A 17,660-nucleotide genomic window follows, 5' to 3' on the forward strand; every position below is an offset into this window, starting at 1 on the left:
GGCAGTTCAAATTCAAAGAAACTTTATGAACTCAACAGAAACTGAAGAAAACATCTTAGAACTGAGGGGCCAGTAAATGTCTTATAAATTCTTGATAAAACATATGCGACCTCTGTCTAAAAGAATACCAGCAAAGTTACTGAATCTCCTGCCCCTAGACTACAGGTTGGTGGGAAATAAGACCAAATGTGGAGTTTTTTCATTGTTTATTCATAGGCAGTATTTCCCAGCAGAGTTTGGCTCCAGAGGATTGGAGCAAAGCGCAGAATCATCAGTGAAAAAGCTGCAGTTTGCAAATCTTGCATTTATATCTCAAATAGTTTTGAGATATTAATTATTCAAGTACTTTTATTATTGTTGTCTTTTTCACCCTTATTTACAACTGCGTGTAACAAACCTAACAGTCAACTATCTAACCAAGCAACCATTAAACCAATAACTAATCAACCAACCACTCATCCATCCCTCCCTCCTTCCCTCCCTCCCTCCCTCCCTCCCTCCCTCCCTCCACCCATCCATCCATCCATCAGATCCAGTAACTTAAACTGCAGCTCAATACATTCATTTTCTAGTTTCCTGCTCATTTTTGTAAAGTCAGACAAACATTCTGCTAAAAAAGTTTTTTTAAAAGAGTTTTTTTTGTTGACATTTTACCTTCTCATTTTTGACCTGTGTAACAACCGATTTTTCTGAAATTTTTCCTTTACATCATGTTTTATAGTCTGACAGATTTGTCACAAAAGTCAAAGGTTTCTGGAAAAATAATGAAATTTAACTAAAAAAAATGAATTTAGACAAGTATGAAAATTTTTTCCAGACTCTAGAACCCCTGAATATCTAACATTTAGTAAACACTTACCATAAAATGTCTCTATTGTTGTTTGACTGCATTTATTTACTGCTTTTATTTCATTTTAAACTTGTTTCAAGCGTTAGTCAAAGTATCAGTGGAAACTTGAGCGTGAACACTTTCTAATCCATGACGGGGTGTTTGTGGTCGTAGAATGGAGATATAATTCAGTCGAGGAAAAGACGGTTCCTCCACCTCTCTGTCCACTGACAGCCTCACAAAGGCCGGCAGCTTCACATGAAGGTCAAACAAAAGCCCAGAGCGGAGACGGGGGGGTGCTTAGGCACAGAACGGATGGGGGGGGGAACAAAGGCGAGGCGCCGGCAGGAGGGCTTCAAGATAAAACTCTGACATTTACTTCTGCTGCATCTTTTAGGCGCTCGCCGTAACTCCGGTTGCATTAGGAGTAACCATCACCTGCCAAATTACCGGGAGATTTGCAAAGGTTGCACGGCAACACGGCTATCTTTTACTAAAACTTGGCGCTTGAATAATCTATTTAAAGTAGATAAAGATTTAAAAAGTGACACGTTGATATGTTTTAAAAGTGAAGTCCGAGGCAGGGGGAGGGGCTACAATCAGCCCTTAAAAAGTGGGGGCAGTCAGCGTGGACTTACAGAGATGAGGGTTTTAGCCTAAATCACAGCTTTTTTCTTTTCCTGGGGTGGGGGTTGATGGGGTGGGGGCATGAAGTCCAGGTCTATCCATCTGTTGGAGGGGGTTGCTCCGTCTTCCCGACAGCTGCAGAGCAACTCAACAGCAGGTGGATGGATGGAAGCCTCGGAGCCGCTGTTTTCTCCCGCCTCATTATGCTTTCTGCTGCAGAGGAGCTTTGCTCTTAAGTGGTGGTGGTTTGGGTGGTGGGGGGGTTAATGATGCAAATTGTGATTCATCTTAAATACAAAAACACAATCTGACCCTCAGCCTGTCATTTGTCTTTGCAAAGTGCTCACCAAACGCACCCCTTTTGAAAACTCCTTAATGGACATAAAGGTGGCGGTTTCCCGCTGTGCAGCGGCTGGGGACACCTGCTGCTGCTTCTTACCTGGCTCCGATGTGGTGAAAGAGGTCGTTCCACCGCTGATTGACCTCCTGCAGCGACCCACGGACCTGGGTCTGCTTGGCCTCGTCGCTGGCCAGCAGCAGCTGCTCCCCTAGCTGCTTCAGGTGGCTCTTGTTCTCACTGAACAGGTTCATTTCCTCCATGCAGTCCTGGTCAAAGGTCAAAGGCGGGTCAAAGATGGCACCAAGTGTCTGATGTTTTTATCTCATCAAACCAAAACTAAGTCATCATCTTGGTTTTAGTGTTTCAGAAAAAATGTAAAAACGAAAGACTTTAATGAAATTTGAATAAGATTAATAACCATTTTGGATTAACAAATGTGTGTAGTAACCTTAGACATGTACACTCTGGACTGATCATCTGATGTTGCATAGAGACCAGGGCTGACCAATCCTGCTCCTTCAAATCTAAACCCCTCTCTGTTTTCCAGATCACCCATCACTCCGTGCTGCTGATTACCTGCATCGGATGTGTTTGGCCAATCAGAACGATGAGACACCTGAGTCAGCTATTCAACAGACAGCAGTGCTGAGAGAACTGAAACAAGCAGGGTGGTAGATCTCCAAGACCAGGTCGGGGAGAGCTTCTCAATAAAATTCTTAAATACAAAAGACGCACATTGGCTGTGGGAGTTTGCTCCGCCCACTTTAAGAACCTCCCAAGTATGGATAAGTAACAGTTTTCACTAATTAGCTCAAAGAGGATCAGTAGGCAGTGCTGCCGACTAGTGGTCGGGGGTTTAAGTGGAAAACAAGAGTCAGACGCTGAAGGACGCTCAGAAATAATTAAATAAATATCGTCCTGACTGCAATTTGAATCGATACTGATCTCGTCAAATGAAATATCGCGATATATTGCGGAATCAATTTTTCTCCCTACACCCTTACTAAAAACGTGAACAAAAACCTGTACTCACATGCTGATGTATCCATTGTACAACGGTAAATGATTTTGATTTAACGGGATGAAAAGCACTCAGAAAACACTCCGAAAAATGCCGAACCGATTTTGCATTGATGCGGCAATAAAACGCTAAAGTGGACCAAAAATGTTCTGTATCCTCTTCTGGATACATTTGACTAAAGTTTCAGGGAAATACAATGTATTTCTTACTTCTGTAAGTTCTGCTAAAACTACAATGACAAAATGCAATGATCTTCATCACTGTAAACGTAAATGTCTTGTCATATAGATCACCAGAAAGAAAGAGTTCTTGATGATGTAATTTCAGCAAAAAGCTTTGAGTTGCCTTTACACTTCCTGTTACTCTAGGAGTCCAAATTCCTGTTTAGGTTTACTGTAACTCTTTAGCACTAGACCTGTCACTGGTGAAAGGAAACAACACCAACTCTTTAAATGAATGTAACTCTTTGACCGTTGGCGTAATTGATGCGATTCCAACTGACCCTTTATTGCTGTTGCATATCCACACAAAGCTGCTTTTCTCCACACTCAGAATCTGATGAAACTACTTCAATTGCACAAACGGTCGAAGAGTTACGGTGATGCACGGGCCAATAAAGGCTTGACCAAAAAAAAAAAAAACTAGGTAAACCACATTCTGAATAAATCGTATTCTCTGTTCAGCATTTTATTGGCCTCCGTTGAGACCTCATTACCAAACTGTAGCTGTTTGTTTGCAAGATAAAAAAAGCACAAATTACAATTCCTCCACCACCATGCCTAACTATGTGGCTCTACTGTTAAGCTTTTTGCCAACTTTATTCCTAAAGTCTTGTGCTACGTTGAGGTTTGACGTCACACGTCTAAATGAGAACCAACAGGTTTGACCACAAAGTTCTAACGTCTGACATGTCAGCCGAGGTTTTCTTTGCTCGGATGTTCACCTACAGAGGAGAGGAAACTCCCCTGCTGTTAATCATGTTCAAGCGTCGTACCTTCTTCAGTTTCTCCACCATCTCCTCAATGCTCAGATCTCCTGTGTGGTAGATCTTCTTCTCCATCTGAGTCAGCCAATCACTAAACTCCCTGTTCTTGTCATTGAAAATGGTCCAAGCATTAAGACGGTCAGCGATTTCTTGTTTGCGCAAAGAAACCTTGAAAGGGTAAAAAAACAAAAAAGAGAATTATTGAAGATGAAAACAAAGCATGATGGGTAGGATAAGAGATTTATCAGTGACTACAAACCCAGAAAGAACAAAATGTATTTTCATAATATTGTTGGACAGTCTTTGTAATATTTCCTCTTCATTCTAGAAACTAGTTATTGTTTTATCATGTAGTTCAAATATTCACATAAATGATATTATATTTTTCATAATAAACTAATGTAGCAGTAATTTCTATATTTACATGATCTTGAGCCAATAAAGTTTATTGACCCCTTCATGCCATGTCTCCAATTCCAAATAAACCATTCCATCCAATACATACATGCACTGAATAAAAAACATACCATACATAATATCAACCATAAAATTAAACATGCCTCATAACACCGTACATATATACAACCAAACATACATCCAATGATGCACACCAACACACATATACATACATACATAAATCCATGTATGTATGGATTAATGGATAGATGTTTGGATGGACAGACATGCAAACAAAGATTTAATATATATCAGCCTGTAAATAAAGGGGTGTCCCTTTGAATTTGTAACTGAAAATTAAGAATTTACAGATGACTATTAACTATGTTATTAGGATCTGCTGATTCCAGTAACTTTATATTCGAAATCAGAAAAGCTTAAACGGCTACTGTTTTTTTTTAAATCATAATGTACCTTCTGTACTTTTTGTGCCTTTTTTGAATACATGTTTTGAATCCAACGCCTCAGAGCTTCCCGCTAATGAATCAATGTGACCTACATAAATCTGCATACACCATTGAACGGCTCCAGGCCGGACGCTCCATGTGCCGTGTGCCTTTAGTTTGACCATCTACTTAAATCATAACAGACTTAATTACAAAGGGACTTGACTGCACACAATACACATCTGGTTCTGACAACTATCTGTCTAAGGGCTTTCACTGTAAGATCGCCTGCTTTGAAAGGACGCCACGAGAAAATAGTCACCATCTCTAAACTATTGTGTGCACTTCAATAGAATGAGTTCAAAAAGGTCAAAAATAGAAAAATGCTCTTTAAGTCAAATTTGGAAATAGAATAGAAACCTAAAGGTGAAGAAATTTGCACAAATTCAGTATTTTTCTGTAGCATGCACCTAAAAAATAAGTTTAGTTATTTTTCTGGTCCGTTCATCAAATCAATATTAAATTTGTCCTTAGCAACCATTTTTATAGCTTTCAAAATGGTTTTCAACAATGAAGTTTAAAAAATGTTTCTCCCAACATGACAGAGACATTTGTGAAAGATAAAAGTACAGTACAGACCAAAAGTTTGGACAAACCTTCTCATTCGAATGAATGGGAAGGTTTGTCCAAACTTTTGGTCTGTAATGTAATGCACCATTTGTCTTGTTGTTTTTCTGATGTTTATGTGCATTTTTCAAGTCCGACAGTCATTTTTCCAATCATTCCAACACCACAGACATGCAGCGTTTCTCCAAATTTGCATTTTTTTCCAAAGGGAAGATCTACTCATTGGTGCAATTTGCACTAAAACAAAAAACAAGAGACACCGTTTGGAAATAAAACTGTTTTTTAAATTTTATAAATACATTTTCATTCAAAATTAAAGCATATCTTGTCCAGGTTCCAGCTTTTTTCTTTCTCTTATAAGGTGGATTACCAAAACACTACATACCTGTTCCTGGTTTGGCCCTTCTGCCAAATTTAAGGACTCTACAGGTCAAAAGGTTTGCCCTTCCCTGATTTAAAGTTCTGATTGTTCGAACCAAACTTTTACTAATATTTAAAATAGCAAAACGTCAAAACACAGCAGTTGATTATTATTTGCAGCCAAAAATATCCCAACAACAACAAAACTCTGATCTATAAAACCATTGGTTAGTTAACACAGTCGAGTTTATGGTGAAAATTAGAAAATCCCTTGAGAAATGTGATTACACATTTCAGAGCGGATCAAACGTTCTGCTGGAACGACGACATTTAATCTAATTCAGACTGAGGAGAATCAGGAGAAACCCCCGAGGAGATTCTGGCTATTTGGTCAAATTAACAAGGTCCATTTTCCTAATGACAGCTTAATTCAGTAAAAACACCCCCCTGACAAAGCTGATTTGGGGGGGTTGATGATCTATTGGATCAGGGGCTCAGCATGCCCTCAGGGCTCCTCTGTGGTGGTGGGAGGGCGGAGCGCCGGCGGCTTCTCTGGACTGCGGGGGAATTTGGGGTGCTTTGTGAGGACTTTGTGCCTCCCCAGGAACAATGGAGCCCCGTCCCGCCGCGTCCCTTCAGCAACGCTGAGCCATCTGCTTGGCAGATCCACTCTAGCGGCTCCTCATCTACAACCTGTTCAGCACAATGCTGGAAAAAACGATCCGGACCTGGAGACCATGCTGGAGAACAACAACAGCAGCCCCTCAGATGTTCATGTTTTACATTGGAGGAAGCAGGAGGAAACAACCACAACAACTCCACTGAATGTGACTAAAACTCACCCCTTTTCTCCAACAAAGGTTTGTCATAATCATTCGTTTCTCAGCTATAAGCAGACTGTTTTCTGTAGGAATGTGGAGCAGCTAAAAACAGCCTGAAGATGCTGGTTCGGATATCAAACTGTAGAAGCAGCCAGAACTTTCTGGATAAACGTGGATCAAGCTGTGAGGAGTTCAGGCTGAAAGAATTTGATCTGTTTAGAGGCAAACTGCTGCATTTTAATGAGACGGTTTCCCTCCCAAAAGCCCCACATGCTCAGCCTGAAGAGAGGACCCTCTCCACCTGCTGCACCTGCTGCACCTGCACGGCCTCCCACACACCTGACAGGGTTGTAGGAGTCATACCTTCACACACAGCTCTTCCCATTGGGCGTGGAGTTGCTCCAGCTGCTGCTCCAGCACGGCGGCGTCGCTGGCTGCGACGTGCTGGGACAGGCGGGTCCTGATGGAGGCCGATTCCCTCAGCCCGGCGGAGGAACGCTGCAGGCACAGCTCCATCTCCTGCATGACGCAAACAAGCGGCCGCTCAGACTGCCATGAAGAAGCAAGCTGCTTCAACTCCGGAGATTATAGAGCCGTGGACCGGACAGGGGGAGGGAATGAAGGGGGAGGGGATATGGGGCAGTAAACCAGGGGAAAAAAAGGGAGGGGGGGGGGTTAAGGCTAGCTGGTTGAGTCGAAGGGCAAGTTAGGAGATGAGCTGACCTAAGGCAAACTTTGATTAGATCCCATAAATAAAATCCCCTTCATAGTTTGTGAATGTCCAGTTTTTTGGGGGATTTTCTTTTATTTTTATTTTTTTTAAAGTGCAAACGTTTCTGGTTTCCGTTTATACTTTATTTAAGAACATATGCGTTTGCTCAGAACTCAACTTCCTGTCGGTGTCACATGTACCCATGAGGAAAACGTACAAGGTGATTACAAACCCCTGACTGTATATGAGAACTGGACTAAGTGACTCCTCCCCCTCGCGTTCCAAACAGGAAGTCCGAGCTGGTTCCAATAAGCCAAAAATCCCAAAGACTTCTATAAAGCAATAAACAGCTGTTACTCAGTCGTTATATTTGAGAGAGTAACCATTCTTGCTCTGATACCTTTTTTTTTACATCTTTTTGATCATCTTAATTTTTTTCATGATATTTTTTCTATAATGCAAGCTATTTAAGTTAAAACTGGCCAATCAGGTCGCTGAATGTAAGTATGTGGTCTAACGTTTGAAAGTTTGACAGACTCTCCTGAGTAGAAGGGGTGTGACCTTCCAACAAGCTCACTCCTGATTGGTGAGAGTGGGTGCACTAAACAGTGTCTGGTTCCAACATGGCGACGTCTGTATCGTGAAAGAATGGTGACTGAAATAGCTTCATCTGGTTGGAGCCTGGAGTAAACCATTTTTATGGATGACATCACACTCACTCAGTCCAGTTCCATATACAGTCAGTGGGTCAAAATCTCTTTTTTCCCTCAGTGGTTGGATTTTGAAGATTTTTGCTTTATTGATCCTTTTTTCTATTTTTATTTTTAAAACTACAATCTTTGGGAAGTAAAGATTAACCCCTTGACTATATATATATATATATATATACACAGACAGACAGACAGACAGACAGATAGCTAGATGGATAGATATATTAGCTCCACGGTTATATATAAGTCTTGGAAATTTTAATTTAAGCTGTTGACCCTTTATGCTGCATTTAAGACCCACTCTAAGGAAAATTGTGTTTTTGGTGTTTGGTCATGTTCTTGTGGATTTTTCCTGATGATGGAGGAAATATTTAAAGGAAACAAAGCTTAAAATTGCATTTCTGAGTATTTCTTTATTCAAATTGGGATGAATCTGAATCAGTAGCACAAGAAAACAAGGAAGTTGGAAAAAGATTATATTTGTGAGGTAGAAAATATGCTGAGCGAACCACATGCTCCCTGCTCTGAGCCCCTTGCAACAAGGAGGGGAAGAGGGGCGGTGTTGCTCTGCAGCAAGTATCGCCACACTTTAGGCAAATTTCTTTTCTTTTTTTTTTACAGGTAAAGTCTAATAAACTCCTGCTGCTCTGCAGAAACTGTTTGAGAAAACAATAGAGGTTTATAGTTGGGCTAAAAACGACATCATCATAATTAAAAGACCTCTGGAAACGTTTTAAAAATGGATAAATAGATGAACTTTAGTTGGCATCTTGATTAAATTTAAACAAAGTGCTTCATAAATAAACATTGCTGAGAACCGGCTTTTTTCAAATAACTAAAAGCATGTAGTTTCTTTACAGCTTTAACCGTTTAGCTTATTGTAATACTTTGCTAAATTGACTTTTTTTAACCTTGCAATCAGTTTTCTCATATTTAGATTACATGTCAAATAAATATGGACATTTCCCACCTGGATAACCCCTGTCTCCTTAAATTCTTCAAAATTTTCAGCCAGACGTTGCTTCACGTTGTCCAGTTCAGATTCGACCTCGGTTATCCCATCCTGACACTGGGCCCACATCTGAGCAGAAAAGAAGACAGAAGAGTGGAATGTCTTCATTTAGAAGAGTATTTAGTTAATGAGAAACAGGGAGAACGCTGATGAAAAGAAGAGACGACTTTCTGTCCATTTCTGACACAACATTAATGCGAGAAAGTGTTTTCTCTTCATAGAGGCTTTAGCAGAACCCACTGTTGGGTGTTCTAAGAACTCACCTGGTTCCTGGATTACTCTGACCTTTGCCATGTCGTTCAAATGAATTTCATTGGCCCTGAGGGGTCCACACGATCACATAAGTCTAAAGGATTGAGATGTTTCCCAGGATTCAACTGTAATTTTAGCTGCTGCAAATGATGATCGATTATTTGTAGCTGCTCTGAAATTTGACTTTCCTAATTTTTATCCAAACAGTTGCATTTTTTTTGAAATATGGGAAAGTAAAAAAAAAAAACATGGTGGAACTAATCTACAGACCACTAACGTTTCTTAATATGGCCTCTGTTAATTTTTTTTTTTTTATTGCCTCTGTTAAATAGTTATCAAAATTGCTCCATGCAGGGTGAGTGGGGTTGCCAAAATTAAAGAATCAAAATTAAGACCGCTAACACACTTCATTGTCTGAGTGTTGCAAAACACACGGAAAGAAGTCTAACCTACATGAAGTAAAACTCATGAACTTCCTGTTTGAAGCTGGTGTGAAAAGGAAAGTGACCTGTTTGCCAGTTTACCAGAAAACCGCTAGGTGACCTGTTACAAACAATTCTATCCTCTGTCACCTGAAAATGTGCTGGAAGTAGATTTTTATTAACAATTTATTTTTTGTATAAAATGCAGTTGTGTTAAAAGGGGCATGGCCTTTTGATTGACATGACTTTTTAAAAAACTTTCTGGTTTTCTTTGCTGACCTTAGGTCAATGATGACAACCACGGACTCAGCTGGTTTCATGCAGACGAGGTGGAAGTGGCAAACACTGTTTTAAGGTCTCAGACACAGGCCTCGAGTGTCCTACATGTTTTCCAACTTACATGCCAGTGATGCTTCCTATTGGCTAAAACAGTGGTGTCCAACTTTTTGCAAAGAGGGCCAGATTTGGTGAGATGATTATTTGTCAATCATTCGGCCAGGACTCTTTGAACCCTTATTCCTTTAAATTCCAATGAACTATTAAATGGAAATTTTATTGCAATAGATTACTTTTAATTTTTTTCATGCAAAGTAGAAAAACAGCTAAATTTGTTTTAACCAATATTACTGTAAATTTCTTATTTGAAGACCATGCACCTTTCAGGTTTAAAATACTCATACCATGGTCCGGGTGAATACTCGATTCTGATTGGCTTGCTGCATTAAAAAGTGATAATTCACTCCTAAAAACAGAGGATCCAGAGCTTAAATCTTCTGGATCACTGCGCTGGTCTTCTTTAAAACAACCTTTAGCTTCATCATCTGGACAAAAATAACCGGTTAGTGGGGAACTTTCTCTCTGAACTGATGCTTTGTTAAACAATCAGCATAGATATCGCTTGTTGTGCCGCAACATGTTTCCCCCGCCAGAATCTGTTTCTCCCGTCCCTGGCATCGTTGATTTGCCCCAAAAAGCGTAAAATGAAGGTGGATGTTTCCGATAGACTTTATTATGCAGCTTTTGGGAGTTTATTGTCATATTTGCATTGTTTTCCACATATTCTACGTAAAACAACAACAGCTTTCTGTGTAAAAAACAAAAACTAAAAACGGTGTTTGTTTGGCTAATTTAGAATGAGAAACGCAATTTATGAAAATGATTTTATTATGGAAGTGTTTAACAAGAGACAATTAATAAATCATTTTTGTTTCTACTGCAAATGATTGGGGGGCACAGATTCTGGCAGGCTCAATTAGTGGCCTGACAGAATCTGTGCCCCCCTAAAAAATTAAAATATGACAATGAACTCCCACAAGCCCTAGAATAAAGTAGATCGTAAACATCCAACACGTGCTGGACTTTCTTGCTTCATGAATGCTGATATTTGGACGAAAATAGGACATTTAAATATAAAACTGATGGTGAAGTGGCGAGTGGCTTAAGAAGCTGTGCCGTGTTGAGGTGATTCATGGTTTCAGGTCTTATTTTTCTCCATGACAAAGAGCTGAACACTCTGTTGCATGTTCTTTCACACTATGAGCATGCTCACGCATGGGGGGAGGTGTGATGGAATGACTGTGGGGATCAGCTGTTTCTGGATGTGGATCATGGAGAGATTTGAGTTTCTCTGTGATCCTCCTGGCTGCAGCATCAATGTGTGTTTGGGTCGGGTCCTGGATTGGGGTCATTCAGCAGATCCCCTCCTCCCTTGTAAATACTGAAACACATGCCGTCTAGTGTTGTTTCTCGTTAAAAGCTGTGAACAGAAACCCTTCTCCCTGCAGCCATTTTGAAATGACGTTCATCTTTACATTTTTTAAATTCCTTTTGTTTGATTAAAATCTTTGTATTTTATGAATTCGAGGTACTTTAGTTGGTCTTTCAGTATGCATGGCTGATTAGAAGCTACATTGTTTTAATGGTTTTTAAAGTCCCACTCCGATCATCTATTGAAAAAGTATTTCATTATAATTATGTCAATTTTTAGGCAAAATGAAAAATCTGTCTCATTTTCTATACGTGCCATTGGAGGGGAGCAACCCTGCCCCTCCGTTCCCCCACCTGTTGCTTACAGCCCCTCACACCCGCAACCTAACATTAGCGTTGTAACACAAATGTTAATTTTGAGCTTAATGTTCTTTATATATATATGTCCTCCATCATCAGTAAAATGCCAAAAGAACATGTAAAAACACCACAAAAACTAAATTTGTCAACCATGTCAACGTTTTTGTTTTTCTAGAACCAGAATGATGCATTAAAACAAGCTAAATGAACTCTTACTTTATAATATTGTCATTACTTTTTCCCCACCAGTACAGATACATAGATCAGTCATTTTCTTCAGTAATTTTTCTTTGTGTCAAATGATCAAACGATTTTTGTCACATACTCAAACAATCAAGAACATAAATGTTCAAAATTTGATTGTTGATTTTTAATAAATCAAAATAATGACTTAATCTTTAGTTTATGTCTCCATGGCAACTGCACCAATGGAGCAATAATGGGAAAAATTCCTAAATGTCTAGCCATGCTCTATATGTTATAACAAAACACTACTGGGATCTTACTGCAGAAATCCCTGAAAGCAGAGGGTGCAACCACAAATCCAAGATTTTTTCTTTCTTATTGATTTCTACTTTTGCAGTCGACCCAGAAGAAACTTTTATTTTGGTAAACATGGAACATTGGGACAAAAAGTAATTTAAAAAAAGTCCCATCATCTATTGTACTTACACAGAACAAAACCTCATTGTTATTAAATGAAACACTCCTTATAAAGAGGGTGAGCACAGATCATAATTTTAACAATGTGAGTAATTTTGGTTGCTAAGGAAATTTTAAAAAAAAGTTGTCGTAAAAATTTGAAAATTGCTACACATATTAATTATGTGTAGATGTGAAAAATATCAAATGGTTGCTATGGGATACAACCCCCGTGAATGCTGCTGTTTTGATCGGTTTTGTGCTATGACGTTTCATTAAGGTTCTCGAAACCTTTCTGTGGAAGCAGGGACAATTCAACACTTATTTTATTGAAATCTTTTCGCTTTCAAAAAGATCTGTACTTCTCCTGATCTTCAGTCACTCAAACCACCAGGATTAGTGATGTTACCTGGATGGCGGTATCAACCAGTTCCTGGTTTCTCCTCAAGAGTAATGTGGTTTTTTGCCACATCTCCTTTGTTTCCTGAAGCTCCGCCTTCAGTCGAGTCCGACCCTCCCACTCAGGAATGATTTCCAGCAAATGGTCTGCAGCCCCCACAGTCTGAGTGTATACAGCAATATGTTGACCCACAGACTTCTCAACACACTGTTGGAAAAACACACAAACAAGGACAGATTATTAAACCAATGAGCTACAGCACTGTTCTGTTCGTGATTGAAATGATGAAATGAACTGACTTGGAGAAGATTCGTGCAGCTTTGCAGCTGTTCTAATGAGTACAGAGACAGTCCCGTTAGAGGCAGGACAGCCTCCAGGGTCTCAAAGAGCCTCTGCAGAAGTGCTGTGCCACACTGATAAACCTTCCACTGATGCAGGCATTGCTTTATGGATGTCCAGTTCTGTTCATTTCCCAACACGGAGGTGAGCCAGCTCTTCTTCACAGAGGTGACAAGTTCAGATCTGCATGAATGAAAAAGAAAATGTGATTTCACCAAAAAACAAATCAAGAAGGCTCTTAATTCATTAATTACAGCTTGTCACAGGTGGAGGACATTTTTAAGAAAGTCATCAGTTTTCCAAACAAGTGTAGAAAATCAGTGCAGAGAATAAAAAAATGACCAAAAACACTCAAATCTCAGAATTTTCCAGCATCAGTTTTGCACATCGACTACAATAGTTTTGTAGAGAATGTTGAGAAAAAGTTTTTTACACAAATTTAACACAAGAGCCCTTCAGCTCTTCTCTGTCTGCTCAGCTGCTGGACAGGACAACTGAAAAAAATGAACTTTTTTTTTAATATAATTTTTTCTTAGCATTAACAACAACATTTAGCATTACTTCACAATTACACACAACATAATGTTGACCCTTAAAGTGGGTCCTTAAAAAGAAATATTTTTTTATTTTACAAACTATGTGCTGTTTTTACAGAAAAGTAAACGCTGTGCATATATTACGATAAATTTAATTTTACTCATGAATAAACTATGACAATTTGTTCTACCTTGTTGAACAACACCAACTTGGACAGAAAATAGTCTCATCATCTAGAACAATGTTTTAAAATATGGCGGCCACATGAACTACAAAAAAATAGTCCATAAGGACAACACAAAAAGTAAAAAAAAAAAAGTTTGACTCTCATGCAACAACGCTGATCTAAAGTGTTCATATGTGATAAAATCGGTTACCTGTCTTCTGATTTCCCTGCAGGCTGGACGTTATGACAGAGAAGATCCTGCAGGAGCTGATGTCCAACACTGATCTCAGCCTGAAGCTGCTGTAGGAGTGAACCACAGAGGACCATGACAACCAGGGAACCCGGTGAGTATCGTTTTTTTTGCTAGGGGAGCAACTTATATATGCTTTTTAAAACTGAAATATTAGTGCATATATTCTTTATTTTCCCACCAACAACCTTCTTCCACTTTCGGCTTCTCCCATCAGGGGTCGCCACAGTGAACAAGTCGCATGGTAAATTTGGCAATGTTTTACGCCGGATGCCCTTCCTGACGCAACCTTCTCAAACCGGGCTTGGAACCGGCAGAGGTAGAGAAGGGAACAGGGAGCAGGCCGGAGTCGAACCCTGGTTTCACGGACGGAAGGCGCCGCAAACCAGCACGAGCTAAACTGGCTCCCCATTTTCCCACCAACAACCAATTGCACTTTAACCGTTTTTTCCCACTAGAGGGCGCATAGCTGTGTGTATAAGTACTTGCTCCTGACAGAAGAAGAAGTGCTGACTGAAACAAACATGGAGGAGAATCTGATCGTACTCCTCCTGAGCTTTTTGTTATTTTTCTTATTTGCATCAAAACAATATTATTCTTGTTCTTATTTTAGTCCTTACTGAACTAATGCATGACAGCAAGTCAATAAATTGGGTCACAGAGACACAGAAGTACCGCTGACAGCATTCGTCTTTCAGCTACAGCTCCTGCAGTCGATGGTTAAGATCGCTGTGAAAAACAGACTGGATAATTCTATGAACCCAGGTTCATAGAATTATCCAGTCTGCTTTTTCACAGCATGGAGACATGTTTACCAATGTTTTCGTAGAGCTCTTCAAAAGAAATTAACCCCATCTCTTGACGTCATCCGTGTCTTCTGTGTACTGTATGAGATCTACAGTCCATGCTTCTATGTAGCGATGACGCTAAAAATTTGACGGTGACCTCTCCAACACGTGACAGGAGCGTCTAGTTTGTGGAAATATGTTTTGGAGAAACATCGAGCAGTGAATTTGAAAAGAGGCAGAGAAACGTGACGCATGAATCGTGTTCGGTGTTAACGCAGCATTCCGCCATGCTTGGTGGATTTTTTTCTCAGAAGCCCAGCGCTTCCCTCTCAAAGGAACGACTTATATATCGTTTTTTTCTTCTCTATTATGCTTTTTTCGCTGCTGCTCCTGATACTACAGAGCGACTTGAAGTCCAAAAAATATGGTAATCAGATTAGTTTAAAATGTAACTGTGGAAAGAGATTTAAGCTACTGGTAGTTTTTCAGTTCAATTCAATAGAAAGGACATTCAGTCTGTCAGCTCGTACTGCTGCTGCTGATGTGTCTCTGGGTCTGTTTCTGACAAACAGCCTTGAGTTTAAAACGAGGTGAGTTACATTTTTTCTCCTTTTAGATATGAATACACCGGAATGTACCTGCTGGGCGACCAGCATCTCCTGGAGGGTCATGGACGTTGTAGTCTTCATGCACAGAGTCTCCCGTTCCAGCTCCTCCTGGATGGATTTTAGGTTCTTAAGGTTCTCCTCAAAGCTCCTGGATCGCTGCAGCTCTTCATGCAGCCTCCTGCACAGCAGAATCAAGTGTAATAACTCAGAGGGGGGTTTAAAATCTGGGAACTGACTTGGAGGGGAAAACTTATGATTTTTCAAAAACATTTTTTAAAGCGGCTGTATTGGGTCATATCAGGATCCACATAAAATGACTGAAAAAATGGATTGTGAATTTAAGAATGAAGTAAACTTTGACAAGATTTTAAACCCAAAATACATATTGTACACAAGAAAAAATTAAAAATAGTTGTGAAAAAAAACATAGCGATAACTTCAATAAAAAAAGCCATAAACCTAAAATTGGTACCAAATGAAAATGTGTTTTTTGTTAAATATGCTGTTTTGTATTTTCAATTTTTGTTTCTCTTCCTCTTTGCTTTCAGGCTGCAATAAACAGTTTCAATTCTGACTTTTCATTTTTGGTGCTGATCTTTGACTGTATGTGAGGACTGGACTGAGTGACTCCTCCCCCGGCGTTCCAAACAGGAAGTACCCGCTGGTTCCAAGAAGCCAAAAATCCCATAGACTTTTCTAGAGAAATACTCATTCATTCTATTAGTCAGAACTATCTTTCTTGATCTGATACTTTTTTTTAACAAAATCTTGATAATCCTATTTTTCAGTCGTGCAAGTTATTCAAGTTATAAACTGGCCAATCAGATGCCTCACACAAAATATTTGAAACCTCTGACCCCCACAAGCTTACTCCTGATTGGGGAGTGTTGGACTTGGACTGTCTGGCTCCAACTTAGCTAAGTATGTATGGCAAAAAGTGGAGACTGAATTGACTTCATTAAGGTGGAAACGGAAATAAGCCATTTCTATGGGTGACATCACACTCACTCCGTCCAGTTCTCCTATACAGTCAAAGGTGCTGACCCTAATTTTATGTAAGGGTGGGGCTATAAACCCATTGGGTACCAGAACATGGTTAACATCTAGTGATGGTGATGTCAGCGTCTGTGATTGGCGCCGCCTGCGTCATCCCTCCTCACATGAAGCGCCAACAACAGATGCTGTTCTGGAGTAAAAATGACGTCACCGTGGCCCGATGGGCTAAAACGCCACACCTCCACGAACAATGAGGCTCAAGTACGAAAAAGAAAAGAATGAATAGAAACTGAAAACTAAAAGGAAGAGAAACAACAAATCTAAATGTGAAAATACAAAACAGCAGCTGGTAAATAAACTTTTCTTTAAACTTCAGTAAAGGTTTTAGGTTGATAGTTGTATTCAAATCTTTTAAATCTTTCTTTCAAATTTACAGGACAGACCTAAAGTTTGGACACGCCTTCTCATTTAAATGAATGGGAAGGTGTGTTCAAACTTTTGGTCTGAACTGTACATGGTGTACTTTTGAGTTTACCACTGTTTTAAGATTTAGAATCAGTTTTTTTCATTCACTTTAAGCTGATCCTGATTTGAATGCATACAGCTAGTTGCCTGACTGCCCAAAAGCATCCTGACCATAACTGCTTCTTTAGGGTTGTAGTTCTCTGAACCAGTAGTCTCCACCCTTTTTCAAGCCTCAGACCGCTTTAATGTCATCTTAATGAACCGGTCTGAACAAGGCTGAAGTGGGTGTCTGATGTGTTTTTAGCCTCCAGTTTCTCTTAATTTTAGAGGGTAAAGTTTATCTTCTTCCTCTGTAAAATATCTGCAGCTGCTTTAAACTTTATAATTTTAATAGGAACCATTAAAATGTGATCTAGATTTTCTCTCGACCCATAACTGTCAGAGTGGAAGCTAAAAAATATTGACGCCAACATCGGCCTTGTCCATCTAAAGTTTTTTAAAATAAAACTTTTAGATTATTGCAGATTATAAATAAAACAGAAATAATGTAGGTAATGACTTTTTTTGGTCTGCTGCTCAGTTCCGTGCTGATTTGCGGTCCTTGGGGTGGGAAACCACTGATCTATGGATCTGCAAACTAGAAAGATCCCAAACCTGTACAGGTGTGAGGCCTGGGTCATGCTGTCCCTCCACCTCCTGCAGAGCTCCTGCAGCCTCTCCTGGTTATTCAGGACAACATCTTGACTTGTCTCCTTGATTTCCACCAACGATGGAAGCAAAGCACTAAGCTCCTGCAGAAGTTCCTGTAGAACCAGATACGTCAGACTATTTCATTTAAAAAA

The 17,660-nt window shown here is 39.7% G+C and overlaps 1 protein-coding gene across 1 annotated transcript in view; it reads right to left on the reverse strand.

Moving 5' to 3' along the window:
- Window positions 1-17,660, reverse strand: part of syne2a (spectrin repeat containing, nuclear envelope 2a) — an 81,554-nt gene that overhangs the window by 15,998 nt on the left and 47,896 nt on the right. Inside the window, exons 52-60 of the mRNA XM_023952710.2 lie at window positions 17,473-17,621; window positions 15,388-15,535; window positions 13,923-14,011; window positions 12,969-13,191; window positions 12,679-12,876; window positions 8,845-8,955; window positions 6,816-6,971; window positions 3,812-3,970; window positions 1,896-2,062 (exon numbers count right to left, since the gene is read on the reverse strand). Of these exons, the coding sequence (XP_023808478.2) occupies window positions 1,896-2,062; window positions 3,812-3,970; window positions 6,816-6,971; window positions 8,845-8,955; window positions 12,679-12,876; window positions 12,969-13,191; window positions 13,923-14,011; window positions 15,388-15,535; window positions 17,473-17,621 (1,400 nt within the window). The remainder of the gene's footprint in view (window positions 1-1,895; window positions 2,063-3,811; window positions 3,971-6,815; window positions 6,972-8,844; window positions 8,956-12,678; window positions 12,877-12,968; window positions 13,192-13,922; window positions 14,012-15,387; window positions 15,536-17,472; window positions 17,622-17,660) is intronic.

This window comes from Oryzias latipes, chromosome 24, assembly GCF_053564925.1.
Source record: "Oryzias latipes strain Hd-rR chromosome 24, Olatipes_Hd-rR_3.1".
Lineage (NCBI taxonomy): Eukaryota > Metazoa > Chordata > Actinopteri > Beloniformes > Adrianichthyidae > Oryzias > Oryzias latipes.